Source organism: Leiobunum rupestre, chromosome 3 (genome assembly GCF_980474605.1).
Source record: "Leiobunum rupestre chromosome 3, qqLeiRupe1.1.hap1, whole genome shotgun sequence".
In the NCBI taxonomy this organism is placed as follows: Eukaryota; Metazoa; Arthropoda; class Arachnida; order Opiliones; family Sclerosomatidae; genus Leiobunum; species Leiobunum rupestre.
This window is the reverse complement of record NC_143386.1, coordinates 63,106,441-63,121,720: the sequence shown is the minus strand read 5'-3', so window position 1 is coordinate 63,121,720 and position 15,280 is coordinate 63,106,441. Positions and strand designations below refer to the sequence as shown.

Genomic DNA, 15,280 nt, shown 5'->3' with positions numbered 1-15,280 from the left:
ATCTAAATAGGTAAACACCGTAATGGAAAATATCTTCGGTGCCCAACTAAATGAAACCGACAGTGACCACAAAACGAGACGAAAATCGGAGTCCATTTCGACCCTGATTCAAATGAGTCATTTGCAGAAAGCCTTATCCGAAACTAAACCGTCCGTATCGCCGCAGGAAAGGACGCGTTACAAAGCCATGTAAATTACCTCTTATACTTTTCTTATAATAGGGGCCTTGTCACTAACAAGGAGACATCCCGAAGTGTAACCCACGGATTTGGTTCAAACTCGGGGGATTGGTAGACCTTCGTGTATCATGAAAAATCCTAAAGGGAATTTATTCAATGGGCAACTTTTTTGCCATGGCAACGAAAAATGTTTTTGACAACACAAAATATTAAATTTTCCCATTGAAAATAACATGGGATTTTGACCTCAAATGGATCAAAAGTTGATCAATTTTGATGTTTTTATGGTCAATTTTTATTTATTTTTTTCATTTTTTGGCATTTTCGAATTTTTGAAATTTTTCACAGGGGGGGGGGGCATGTTATTTTCAATGGGAAAATTTAAATTTGTTGTTGTCAAAAACATTTTTCGTTGCCATGGCAAAACCGTTGCCCATTGAATAAATTCCCTATTTAAAAAATTTATATACAACGATATTTCAGGTGCACAAGGAATTTTATTTAAAAGAAATAAAAATATTTACAACCCGACTAGTTTCAGACACACTATTGGTCCGTCATCAGGGGTATTCCCTTTAGTATTTTTCATGATACATGAAGGTCTACCAATCCCCCGAGTTTGAACAAAATCGGTGGGTTACACCTCGGGATGTCTCCTTGTAAGCCTATCTCGTCATTAATTAATAACGAAAAGGAACTTGAGAAAAAAATGAGGTATTTAGCGCCCTCTTCATTTGGCGACTAATCTGGCGCAAAATACAAGCAAAATTAAAAGCGATCAATTTCCGCCGGTCATTTCTCGGGCGATTATTAAGGCTGCTCCTCTTTTGAGAGCGCGGCGAGTTTCGGGCAGATAATAAACGACTTTTCTTTTTTGGTGTCTTTGGAATTCCGTTGAAAAGTGACTGGGCGTTCCCTTTTCTCTACCGTCACTTTTTCTTGATCCCACGTGCTTAATCACCTCCGCCACCCCCCCTTCTTCCCCGGGTCTTTTCTGTCTTTTGACACCCCGTTCTTTAAACTACTTTTCTCTGGATGATCGCGGATAAACGACAAAACGATTGCCTCGCTGTTTGACCGAAAGGTTAAGAATTTCTCCGCGATAAGCGTTTGTAAAATGATGACAGTCATTTGGAATGTTTTTTAGCCTAAAGAGCGTTAAAATTAACGCGTATTTGCCATTGGATTCAATTATTTACTACAAATAGCGGCGAAGTGACGAAGGATTTAAAGTACGCGAATCACCATTTTCAAAAATGGCGGTACTGACAGTGTGTTAGCGCTTAGAGCTTTAAAGTAAAGGCGTATTTAACATTAGTCTAATGTTAAATACGCCTTTATTTTAAAGCTCTAAGCGCTAACACACTGTCAGTACCGCCATTTTTGAAAATGGTGATTCGCGTACTTTAAATCCTTCGTCACTTCGCCGCTATTAATTATTAGATTAATTTATTAATTACAAATAGCGGCGAAGTGACGAAGGATTTAAAGTACGCGAATCGCCATTTTCAAAAATGGCGGTACTGACGGTGTACTAGCTAGGCTAGGCTAATACCCTTGGCACCACCTTAGGCCCAAGTCATCTAGCTACTTATAATTCCTTTAAACAGGTGGCAGGGTTACAATGCGTAGGAGGGTGGTGGAAAGCCCTTCATGCCACGCGAGCCAACAGCTCCCTACATTAACTATTACTAGTGCATATAATGTTAAAATTAACGCGTATTTGCCATTAGATTAATTTATTAATTACAAATTGAGATGAAGTGACGAAATAATTAAAAGTACGTCAATCGCCATTTTCCAATTGAATAGTTCGTGAATATTAACACGTATTGGCCATTAAATTAATTTATTAATTACAAATAGCTGTGAAGTTATAAAGGATTAAAAATACATGAATCGCCATTTTTAAAAATTTCGCTACTGACGGTGCTTTAGAGTATAGATCGTTAAAACTAAAACTAATTTGCAATTAAATTCATTTATCTACTACAAATAGCGGCAAAGTTACGAAAGAATTAAAAGTACGTCAATCGCCATTTTCAAAAATGGCGTTAACTGACGACTCTTTATCGAATAGAGCGTGAATATTAACACGTATTGGCCATTAGATTCATTTATCTACTACAAATAGCGGTAAAGTTACGAAATAATTAAAAATACGTCAATCGCCATTTTCAAAAATGGCGTTACTGACGACACTTTATCGAATAGTTCGTAAATATTAACACGTATTGGCCATTAAATTAATTTATTAATTACAAATAGCTGTGAAGTTACAAAGGATTAAAAATACACGAATCGCCATTTTTAAAATTTCGCTACTGACGGTGCTTTAGAGTATAGATCGTTAAAACGAAAACTAATTTGCCATTAGTTTCATTTATCTACTACAAATAGCGGTAAAGTTACGAAAGAATTAAAAGTACGTCAATCGCCATTTTCAAAAATGGCGTTACTGACGAGACGTAACTCCATCTATTTTAAGATAAAAGCGGTAGAAAAAATTCAAATTACAAATATTGTTAATTTTGAAAGGCTCTTAGTCTTAATTCCGAACTAATTGGGACATTAGCCAAACCCTAGGATGTCGCGGAAACTTGGGCGAGAAGGGACCACACGCGTGAGACCACCTTTCTGGCAAAATCCGGAAGATGCCAAGGCTATCAGCTTGGCTGGCAACTTTTCACTTCTATACGGCATAGGCGCGATAATTGATTATGGTTAAACTGTTAGGCATCGAGTTTCTCGGAGACACCGCGGGGTGTCGCTGGCAATCAAGCCGGCCAGCTCCATTATGCACCTCGGCCGATTTATGACTTTTGGTGTCCCTCGATTATTAATTTTTCGGCGACTCCTTTTCTTTTATTTGAACCGAATGCGCCCCTTTTCAGAAAGAATGAATTATGGTTCTTCTCTTACACCACGCCATTCAACGAGACAAAGGCGCCGCAATCCTCGATCGTGTGTGTGTGTTGATGCGCGCGCCACCCTTCGTGAAAAATATGAAGCATGCTCACGGCGATTTCAAATACATGAAAAGCGACACCTATGTACAAAGAATGGATTTATTTATATTTAAGGGACGTTCTGTGGGCATCATGCTCGAGTATTTCTCTGACACGAATTGCTTAGCAGGACGTCAGTTTTAGGAACCCAATCAGTGTTGGGTATTTTCGTCAAAGAGCCGCTCAGCTCACTCACCGCTCGCATTCGCTAGCCTAATATCCGCTCACGCTCACACTTTTTGGAGCGGTAAAATCGGCTCTCTGCTCTCTTTTCTCTTTTCGCTCTTTTTTTGAGTGTTAAAATACGCGCTCCTCTCTCTTCGCCCTTTTTTGAGCGGTAAAATCGGTGATCCTCTCTTTTCGCTCTTTTTTGAGCGGTAATATAAGCGCTCCTCTCTTTTTGCTCTTTTTTTGAGCTGTAAAATCGGCGCTCCTCTCGTTTCGCCCTTATTTGAGCGGTAAAATAAGCGATCCTCTCTTTTCGCTCTTTTTGAAGGGTAAAATCGGCGCTCCTCTCTTTTCGCTCTTTTTTGAGCACTGAAATAAGCGCTCCTCTCTTTTCGCCCTTATTTGAGCGGTAAAATAAGCGATCCTCTCTTTTCGCTCTTTTTGAGGGGTAAAATCGGCGCTCCTCTCTTTTCGCTCTTTTTTGAGCACTGAAATAAGCGCTCCTCTCTTTTCGCCCTTATTTGAGTGGTAAAATAAGCGATCCTCTCTTTTCGCTCTTTTTTGAGCGGTAAAATCGGTGCTCCTCTCTTTTTTGAGGGGTAAAATCGGCGCTCCTCTCTTTTCGCACTTTTTTGAGCACTGAAATAAGCGCTGCACTCTTTTCACTCTTTTTTGAGGGGTAAAATCGGCGCTCCTCTCTTTTCGCTCTTTTTTGAGCACTGAAATAAGCGCTCCTCTCTTTTCGCCCTTATTTGAGCGGTAAAATAAGCGATCCTCTCTTTTCGCTCTTTTTGAGGGGTAAAATCGGCGCTCCTCTCTTTTCGCTCTTTTTTGAGCACTGAAATAAGCGCTCCTCTCTTTTCGCCCTTATTTGAGCGGTAAAATAAGCGATCCTCTCTTTTCGCTCTTTTTTGAGCGGTAAAATCGGTGCTCCTCTCTTTTTTGAGGGGTAAAATCGGCGCTCCTCTCTTTTCGCACTTTTTTGAGCACTGAAATAAGCGCTGCACTCTTTTCACTCTTTTTTGAGGGGTAAAATCGGCGCTCCTCTCTTTTCGCTCTTTTTTGAGCACTGAAATAAGCGCTCCTCTCTTTTCGCCCTTATTTGAGCGGTAAAATAAGCGATCCTCTCTTTTCGCTCTTTTTGAGGGGTAAAATCGGCGCTCCTCTCTTTTCGCTCTTTTTTGAGCACTGAAATAAGCGCTCCTCTCTTTTCGCCCTTATTTGAGCGGTAAAATAAGCGATCCTCTCTTTTCGCTCTTTTTGAGGGGTAAAATCGGCGCTCCTCTCTTTTCGCTCTTTTTTGAGCACTGAAATAAGCGCTCCTCTCTTTTCGCCCTTATTTGAGCGGTAAAATAAGCGATCCTCTCTTTTCGCTCTTTTTGAGGGGTAAAATCGGCGCTCCTCTCTTTTCGCTCTTTTTTGAGCACTGAAATAAGCGCTCCTCTCTTTTCGCCCTTATTTGAGCGGTAAAATAAGCGATCCTCTCTTTTCGCTCTTTTTGAGGGGTAAAATCGGCGCTCCTCTCTTTTCGCTCTTTTTTGAGCACTGAAATAAGCGCTCCTCTCTTTTCGCCCTTATTTGAGCGGTAAAATAAGCGATCCTCTCTTTTCGCTCTTTTTGAGGGGTAAAATCGGCGCTCCTCTCTTTTCGCTCTTTTTTGAGCACTGAAATAAGCGCTCCTCTCTTTTCGCCCTTATTTGAGCGGTAAAATAAGCGATCCTCTCTTTTCGCTCTTTTTTGAGCGGTAAAATCGGTGCTCCTCTCTTTTTTGAGGGGTAAAATCGGCGCTCCTCTCTTTTCGCACTTTTTTGAGCACTGAAATAAGCGCTGCACTCTTTTCACTCTTTTTTGAGGGGTAAAATCGGCGCTCCTCTCTTTTCGCTCTTTTTTGAGCACTGAAATAAGCGCTCCTCTCTTTTCGCCCTTATTTGAGCGGTAAAATAAGCGATCCTCTCTTTTCGCTCTTTTTGAGGGGTAAAATCGGCGCTCCTCTCTTTTCGCTCTTTTTTGAGCACTGAAATAAGCGCTCCTCTCTTTTCGCCCTTATTTGAGCGGTAAAATAAGCGATCCTCTCTTTTCGCTCTTTTTTGAGCGGTAAAATCGGTGCTCCTCTCTTTTTTGAGGGGTAAAATCGGCGCTCCTCTCTTTTCGCACTTTTTTGAGCACTGAAATAAGCGCTGCACTCTTTTCACTCTTTTTTGAGGGGTAAAATCGGCGCTCCTCTCTTTTCGCTCTTTTTTGAGCACTGAAATAAGCGCTCCTCTCTTTTCGCCCTTATTTGAGCGGTAAAATAAGCGATCCTCTCTTTTCGCTCTTTTTGAGGGGTAAAATCGGCGCTCCTCTCTTTTCGCTCTTTTTTGAGCACTGAAATAAGCGCTCCTCTCTTTTCGCCCTTATTTGAGCGGTAAAATAAGCGATCCTCTCTTTTCGCTCTTTTTGAGGGGTAAAATCGGCGCTCCTCTCTTTTCGCTCTTTTTTGAGCACTGAAATAAGCGCTCCTCTCTTTTCGCCCTTATTTGAGCGGTAAAATAAGCGATCCTCTCTTTTCGCTCTTTTTTGAGCGGTAAAATCGGTGCTCCTCTCTTTTTTGAGGGGTAAAATCGGCGCTCCTCTCTTTTCGCACTTTTTTGAGCACTGAAATAAGCGCTGCACTCTTTTCACTCTTTTTTGAGGGGTAAAATCGGCGCTCCTCTCTTTTCGCTCTTTTTTGAGTGGTAAAATCGGTGCTCCTCTCTTTTTTTAGGGGTAAAATCGGCGCTCCTCTCTTTTCGCTCTTTTTAGAGTGGTAAAATCGGTGCTCCTCTCTTTTTTTAGGGGTAAAATCGGCGCTCCTCTCTTTTCGCTCTTTTTTGAGTGGTAAAATCGGTGCTCCTCTCTTTTTGAGGGGTAAAATCGGCGCTCCTCTCTTTTCGCTCTTTTTGAGCACTGAAATAAGCGCTGCACTCTTTTCGCTCTTTTTTGAGTGGTAAAATCGGTGCTCCTCTCTTTTCGCTCTTTTTTGAGTGGTAAAATCGGCGCTTCGCTCTTTTCGCTCTTTTTTGAGTGGTAAAATCGGCGCTCCTCTCTTTTCGCTCTTTTTTGAGTGGTAAAATCGGCGCTCCTCTCTTTTCGCTCTTTTTTGAGTGGTAAAATCGGTGCTCCTCTCTTTTCGCTCTTTTTTGAGTGGTAAAATCGGTGCTCCTCTCTTTTCGCTCTTTTTTGAGTGGTAAAATCGGCGCTTCGCTCTTTTCGCTCTTTTTTGAGTGGTAAAATCGGCGCTCCTCTCTTTTCGCTCTTTTTTGAGTGGTAAAATCGGCGCTCCTCTCTTTTCGCTCTTTTTTGAGTGGTAAAATCGGCGCTCCTCTCTTTTCGCACTTTTTTGAGTGGTAAAATCGGCGCTCCTCTCTTTTCGCTCTTTTTTGAGTGGTAAAATCGGCGCTCCTCTCTTTTCGCTCTTTTTTGAGTGGTAAAATCGGTGCTCCTCTCTTTTTTTAGGGGTAAAATCGGCGCTCCTCTCTTTTCGCTCTTTTTTGTGTGGTAAAATCGGTGCTCCTCTCTTTTTTTAGGGGTAAAATCGGCGCTCCTCTCTTTTCGCTCTTTTTTGAGCACTGAAATAAGCGCTCCTCTCTTTTCGCTCTTTTTTGAGGGGTAAAATCGGTGCTCCTCTCTTTTCGCTCTTTTTCGAGCACTGAAATAAGCGCTTCTCTCTTTTCGCTCTTTTTCGAGCGCTGAAATAAGCGCTGCACTCTTTTCGCTCTTGAGTGTTAAAATCGGCGCTCCGCCTATTTTAGTTCTTTTTTGAGCGCTGAAATTGGCGTTCCTCTCAATTTCGTTTATCGCTCTTTTAAAAAACATTTTTCCGCTCAATTTCGCTCATAATGACAAAAGCGCTCACAATGAGAGGAGCGGTGCCCATCACTGGACCCAATGAGATATCGGGGCTGATTTGATTTTATTTAAGGGGGAAGGAGCTCGCTCTTCGAGCGTGAAGGTAGATTTGGAACAACGCCCTAAATAGTCCCAACTTACAAGTTAGTCATCCTCCCGAGGTATAGTATTCTGGTCTATAGAGCGATATAGAGGGCCTTTAGAATATAAAAGAATAAAACCGAGACATTCCATAAATGAGGGAAATCTTTTCTGCCATTTATTACAAACATTCGGCTCCTTTAACGTTCGCGACCCGTTCGCATTTATCATCTCCTCATTCTTTTGATTAACTATTTCATTGAGAGGATAAAGGCACATTTCAATGCGAACTAAATCGTTTGAATAAGAAAAATAGAAAAGTATTTTCAATGAAATCATGAATCAAATGCCACGATATCAACTTCGAAATACAAACCCTTTACAACGCAAGTATTTAGGGTTCTTCTAAAGAAAACGTATACAAACTACACCAAGAATGTATGTTATTTCTACTTCTGGAAAATGACTATATTGAAACGACTTTTAAATTTAGCGTTTCATCCAATCCACCTCACGGTCTACCCGTATGCCCCATCCCTTTAGAGTCAATCAAATGAGCCCGGTATTTCATTGGTTCCCTAATACTGACGTTTACCTAGGCGATTGAAGCACGAGTGGCAGAAATTTTAAAAACTAGACCATGGTGGCCATGGATCTTCTAAACAGAGTCATTCTGCCGACCGTATAAATGAATGCATCCTTGACACTTCCAGAACCTTAAAAATGTGTTCTTTTCTTAAAACCAAGAGGGGGATAACGACCTTTCAACCCGGCAGTGTCCATCATTTGTAAAAGTTGGTTTTTGTTTATACGTTTTCCCCCGCAAAGCGAGGATTTTCCGGCGTCAGAATCGTGGAGCAAACTTAACTCGTTTGACATTGGAGGGGATTTTGCTAAAATGGTATATTGTATGGAATGCGCAGTCAAATAATCAAGGCCTCTTTGTCTGACCTCTTACGCCTCTCTATTATATAGTGGCGTTAATAGGGATAATTTTATAAAGATACCTATAATAAATCATAAAAATTAATAATTCATAACGTTCCCGATTTTTATTAATTTTTCTTAGATACGAAAGGTTTTCTTTGAATAAAAGCACGCAGGACGTACGATCCGGATCTGCGCTAACGACCCAGAAAAGGGTTACCTTGGCTTAACAACGAGGTTACAATTATCTATAACCACCGTGAAAGTATTTTGTTTTGTGATTTTCCAATTTGAAATTTTGAATAAATTATGATTATAGTCCTATATTATTGGAGTGTTTAATTAAAACGCAATTTTACGAATGGTCGTACGTGACAGCTAGGGTGTCCATTAAGTTAGCGCCCCCAAGCGACCGATTTAAAAATAACTTTCTGCACCCTTCATGCACCATAGTGCACCACTGAAATTGTTTGTTGCACCATCTAGGAAAGGCGGGAAATTCAAAAAACAAAAGGGGGGGCTAAGTTAACGACAGCACCCCCTAATTCTATATCGATAAAATAAGGTGCCTAATAGGTTGCACCTTCGATGCACCACAGAGACCTTTCATTGCACCGTTGGTGCAATCGATAAGGCATTTTTTCCTATAACGAATATTTATCTTTACAGCCTAATGTTTTAAAAAAATTCCGCCTTTTTGGGACGGTGCAATGACGGATTTCGGTGGTGCATGATAGTGCACCATTGGTGCAGTCGATTAGGCATGTTATTATTAACGATATCAAATTTGGGGGTGCTGTCGTTAACTTAGCCCCCCCTTTTGTTTTTTGAATTTCCCGCCTTTCCTAGATGGTGCAACAAAAATTTTCAGTGGTCCACTATGGTGCATGAAGGGTGCAATAAGGTGCAGAAAGTTATTTTAAAATCGGTCGCTTGGGGGCGCTAACTTAATGGACCCACAGCTAGGAGCAACAAACACAGCAACCCACGCAAGGAGAACGCAACCCGTCAAAGGTCGTGCATTTTCTTGTGTACATATTTCATTGGTACCGTTAGACGCTTTAGCACCTGCTGCCGTCGGAAGTGGAAAATTCGGAAATCACCTTCCCCCTTTCCGTAAAACATTCAGCGTAAAGGCTCGTCCAATGTGATTTGTACACAACTCTGCGTTAGCATGTTTAAATGCTAGCTGCGTTCGCGTTGTGTTTGTTGCTCCTAGGTGACAGGTCGTTAAAAAACCGAAACGTATTAGACAATGGAAAAGGTAATTTTACACAGGTAACTCCATTATAGGGCAATTTTTAAATACCTAAAGTCTTAGCAGATGGCGCCACCAGTTTGAAACGTAGAAATTATAAATTATATAAAAATTGCTAAAAATATAAACTTTTTTGTGTCTCTTTTTAATTTTTTTATACCAACTTTTCCACGAGTTGAAATTTTGTTTATTTTGTTTACGTGAAATATTGCTTAAAATATATTTGAAGTTTGTTTTGTAATAAATCCGTTCCTTACAAAGTTTCATTTGGCGCCATCTAGATTAAATAAAATCCTTTTAAATCGACCCTCTAATGGGTTCGCTCTAAATGTTTGTAAGTAATTCTTTGAATTCTATTCTATTCAAGTTAATTCGAGTAAGTGCTCTCCATCGAACGCTCGCTATAAATGGGAACCAAACCTTTTTCTCTGACCAAATTGTCCAGTTAAACAAGAATGGCGAAAAATTCTACGAAATGCTTTATATTTTGTGTGTACGCCGGCTATAAGTAAGAGTAAAAAAAGATGTTTGAAAGGACATAGGCGCGCGTCGCTTTGATGCGGTTGAACAAAAATGGACAGACACAGAAAAAACGAAGACGGTTTCCGAAAATCGAAGGATATTTTCTAAGCAACTGGACAAAATGGACTCTAGAAACTAGCTCGATTCTGCGGCCAGAAAGAAAACAAGTTGACAAAACGCAAATTAAACAGTCCGATGCTAAATCTACATTCGTGAAACCGAACAATTGGCGAGAGAAGCACGGTAATCATATTTTAATAGTTATTTAATTTAGATAATTTAATATTAATTTATTTACAAAATTACGCTATTAAATCTCACTAAACTAAGGGGTTTTCTCCCTTGTTCTTCGTTTTTCCCTTTATATAGAACGGTAATAAGTATAACGAGCGTAAGGAGCTGTTGGCTAGCGTGGCATGAAGGGCTTACCTACGCATTGTAACCAGGACTAAGGTGGTGCCTTGGGTATTAGCCTAGCTGATTATTATGATTATGATTATGACATCTGATTTAAAAGGCATTAAGCTGACTTGGGCCTAAAGTGATGCTATTTATTATTAAAATAATAATTCTTAAGTTTAATTAAACGTTAATATAATTCGTGATTTTAATTTAACGTTAATATAATTCTTGATTTTAATTTAACGCTAATGGGTCAATCCATGTCAAATCGAGAGGTTGGGAGGTACTACCTCACCGATTTGTACATCAAATTTTGGTGCGTAAGTAGCCTTGAAATAATGACCATTTCCAAAATTTTGGCCCTATATCGATAAAATTGGCCACTTTATGAACAATTGAAATTTTCCCACACCAAAGGCTCCGCCGACCCAAAAATCAACATGTTTGGCCATATCTTCCAGCGAAATACCTTTAAACTATCGCAAATTTGTTTTCTAGGTGTATTTCGGACAAGGAATCGTATTCTTGCTTCAAAAATTACCTGCAGATATTGGTTTGGAAGATATTAACGTTTTCGGGGGGTCTAAGAAACCCCCAAAAAACGGAAATGACGTCACCTTCGATTTTTTTCATTTTTTTATATTTTTTAGCTATTGACCAAAGAAGCACACATTTAATGTTTCAACAATGAGAAATGTTTGGTTAAAAATTTATAAGAAAAATTCTAGTTCGAATTGAATTTTTGATTCTGTTGATAATAGAGATAATTTGTGAATGACCTTGAAAAAGGTGTTCAAGGTCATCAAAATTTACTTTATCGCTAAGCCATTTAAATTGTTAATGTGCCCTGAAAGTTTGAATTATATGGCACTTTTAGTTTCAGACTTATTATACCTGAAGTGTTTGGTCATAGACATTATTCATTTAGAGTTAATATAATTTCGAAATAAACTCTTTACATTGAACATTGTTCAGTTTATGTTAAACAGACATGGTCCAAGAAGACGCACTTAAGGGTCAATAATTCTAAAGCTAATAATGTCTAGTCGAGGGGTCGGACACTTGCCATTATTTTGTACGGGATTTCGGGATTTCGTAGAGATTTTGGCGATTTTATCATTACTTTCAATGTTAATTTACCATAGAGAGAGTTAAAAGATTTTGTGATTTTAGACAAAGTGTACTTGATTTTGGTAAATGTCCGACCCCTCGTGTCTAGTAAATGAAACTTTCAGGGCACATTAACCATTTAAAAGCCTCAGCGATAATGTAAATTTTGATGACCTTCAACACCTTTTTCAAGGTCATTCACAAATTATCTCTATTATCAACAGAATCAAAAATTCAATTCGAACTAGAATTTTTTTTTATAAATTTTTAACCAAACATTTCTCATTGTTGAAACATTAAATGTGTGCTTCTTTGGTCAATAGCTAAAAAATATAAAAAAATGAAAAAAATCGAAGGTGACGTCATTTCAGTTTTTTGGGGGTTTCTTAGACCCCCCGAAAACGTTAATATCTTCCAAACCAATATCTGCAGGTAATTTTTGAAGCAAGAATACGATTCCTTGTCAAAAATATACCTAGAAAACAAATTTGCGATAGTTTAAAGGTATTTCGCTGGAAGATATGGCCAAAAATGTTGATTTTTGGGTCGGCGGAGCCTTTGGTGTGGGAAAATTTCAATTGTTCATAAAATGGCCAATTTTATCGATAGAGGGCCAAAATTTTGGAAATTGTCATTATTTCAAGGCTACTTACGCACCAAAATTCGATGTACAAATCGGTGAGGTAGTGCCTCCCAACCTCTCGATTTGACATGGACTGACCCAAATATAATTCTTGATTTTAATTTAATTTTAATATAATTCTTAATTTTAATATTATGTTAAAATAATTCTTGATTTTAATTTAATGTTAAAATAATTCTTAATTTTAATTCAACGTTAATATAATTCTTGATTTTAATTTATCGTTAAAATAATTCTTGATTTTAATTTAATGTTGAAATAATTCTTAATTTTAATTCAACGTTAATATAATTTTTGATTTTAATCTATCGTTAAAATAATTCTTGATTTTAATTTAACGTAAGTATAATTCTTTATCTTAATTTAACGTAAGTATAATTATTGATTTTAATTTAATGTAAGTATAATTATTTATTTAAATTTAACGTAAGTATAATTATTTATTTTAATTTAACGTAAGTAGAATTATTGATTTTAATTTAATGTAAGTAAATTTATTGATTTAAATTTAACGTAAGTATAATTATTAATTTTAATCATAAGTTTCTATTATATTTTAAACTTGAAAGTTTAATAAAATGTTAATATAATTCCTAATTTTGATTTAATATTAATATAATCCTTATTTTGATTTAATATGAATATAATTCCTAGTTTTATTTTAATATTAATGTAACTCCTAATTTTAATTAATTATTAATAAAATTCTTAATTTTAATTTAATATCAATAAAATTCTTAATTTTAATTTAATATCAATAAAATTCCTCATTTTAATTTAATATTATTTAAATTCCTGATTTTAATTTAATATTAATATAAACACAATGGTTAAATACCATTACTTAGTCTTTTAAAGAACCAATTTCAAAATTAAAAGGTCTAAAACTTCCTAAGCCTAATAATTTAACCGAGAACAACGGTGCCATTTGGTCAAAATTGAACGTGAACGCTCCAGCTTCTCTACGAAACTACTTTGGAAACTGTACTAATATTACCATGATTTTCCTATTCCAAGTATTTCCGCGTGCTTTTTAAAGCCTGTACAGTGAGTCCTCTTAGATTCTTGGCCCATACCAAAATTAAATGAATTAAAATTGTCAGTTTATCAGAATATAACCCCGGCGCCATCTATAGATGTCGGCGGCCTAAAAATAAACCTAACAAAGGCATTCTCGCCTCATTCTAACCGGACCATTCGATTTGGGAACGCGACGAAAAATAGAACTAAGAAATACAAGGCGACTAAAATCCTTGTATCGTCCGAAAAGACGTTTCATTTTTTTCTTCGGACTTGATATATATATTTTTTCCCACTATCCTCCTCTTTCAACAGTGACCTTTATGATCTTCGAAACTTCTTCGGACATAAATCAACTGGACAACGACTGGTCGGGATCGTGCCTCGAGGGTCCGTCCTTTCGACGCTACGGACTGGACAAGATGGACACGCTATTTATGTTCGGGCCCGTCTCGATTTTATTTTTTGGAAAAAAAAGATGGGACCGAAAGCCCCCCCAACGAGAGGGTCTTATTTCATCGAAGGATTCGAACAATTGTATTTTTCTATCGCATCGGATGTGGGCCTGGTTGGGCTCCGTACTGTAGCTCTTTCACTACGCTGGTATACGAGCCACTTTTGAGCCAACAAGAAACATTCTTCGGTTTTATCTACAAAGGGATGTACGAATGGCGGAAAATGGGACTAGATAGTTGGATCGCTCCTTACAGAGAAATACAGAGCATTGGCCTGTACTGATTCGTCATTTCGGAAATATGTTGGAAACATTTCAGAGAAAACCGATAAACATAGAGCGTTAGACTGTACTTAAATGTTAAATTCTTAAATAATCACAAATAAATTGAATTTGGATTTGAATTTGATTAGAGTTATTTGTAATTGCGGAAACTTTGAAAATATTTGGTGTTCCATGAGATATACAGGGTGTTTGAAAAGGTTATCCAAACATTTGAAGGAGTTGTAGGGGTGAGCTGAGAAGTATGCCGGTTTTTTCCCCATTTTCCTACGATGAGTTAAAAGAGCGCCAGAGAGCTTCAAAGTGTGGCCTACTAGCCCCTGGAAGTAGGCTGCGACAAGCGCAAAACCAAGCAGCAGGGACTTTAAAAACTGTTTAAGTTTACTTTTTTACGCTGGTTACCTCGATTTTTTTACAAAGTCCTTTTTCACCAATCACACGAACCCAAACCTAAAGGTTCGCGTTTCCCCGCTGCTTGGTTTTGCGCTTGTCGCAGCCTACTTCCAGGGGCTAGTAGGCCACACTTTGAAACTCTCCGGCGCTCTTTTAACTCATCGTAGGAAATTGGGAAAGAACAGGCATGCTTCTCAACTCACCCCCTACAACTCCTTAAAAATTTTGCATAGCCTTTTGAAAGACCCTGTACAACGAAATTTTGCTTGTTAAATTGGCTTAAAAAACTGCATTTCTTATGGGTTGAAAACAAATATAGGGCATTGGCATGTACTGATTTGTAATTTTGGACATATGATTAAAACTTTTCTAGTATTTCATGGGATTGGAAATACGTCGTATTCTATGAGTTAAAAATTGGAGATATTCTATGAGATATATACAGAAATTAGCCTATCTGATTATTATTATTATTGGTTCCATTGGTCGAAAATCAGCGTATCACACGGGTTGAAAATAAAGGAATAATTTTGGAAATAGATTGGAAAAATTTAGGTATTCCATGAGTGGAAAGTCGTAGTATTCTATGAGATATATAGAGAGGTTTCTTGTTCCACTGGTTGAAGCAGCTCTATATTCCATGGATTAAAAACAGAGCACTAGCTTGTAATGAGTTGAAATTTTGGAAATAAGTAAGTAAAACGTCGAGTATTCCATGGGTTGAAACAATAAAATATGGAGCATTATCCTGTCAATATTTGTAATTGTGGAAATTTTCAATGAGGTTGAATATTTGGCATATTCTATGAGATATATAACGAAATTTTGCTGGCGAAATTGGATGAAAAATCAGCATATCTCATGGGTTGAAAACATAAATATAAAGTATTAACTTGCAGTGATTTCCAATTTCGGAAAATCTTTAAAATATTTAGAGTATTTTATGAGTTGAAAATTCGGGGTATT

The 15,280-nt window shown here is 37.8% G+C and overlaps 1 protein-coding gene across 3 annotated transcripts in view; it reads left to right on the top strand.

The window, feature by feature from the left end:
* Pex1 (peroxisomal biogenesis factor 1) overlaps positions 1 to 8,554 on the top strand; it is a 42,202-nt gene extending 33,648 nt beyond the window's left edge. For all 3 annotated transcript variants that reach the window (XM_090168950.1, XM_090168952.1, XM_090168951.1), the window contains 2 exons: positions 11 to 189; positions 8,373 to 8,554. In XM_090168950.1, the coding sequence (XP_090025076.1) occupies positions 11 to 189; positions 8,373 to 8,460 (267 nt within the window). In that variant the 3' untranslated portion in view covers positions 8,461 to 8,554. The remainder of the gene's footprint in view (positions 1 to 10; positions 190 to 8,372) is intronic.
* Positions 8,555 to 15,280: the final 6,726 nt, after the last annotated feature.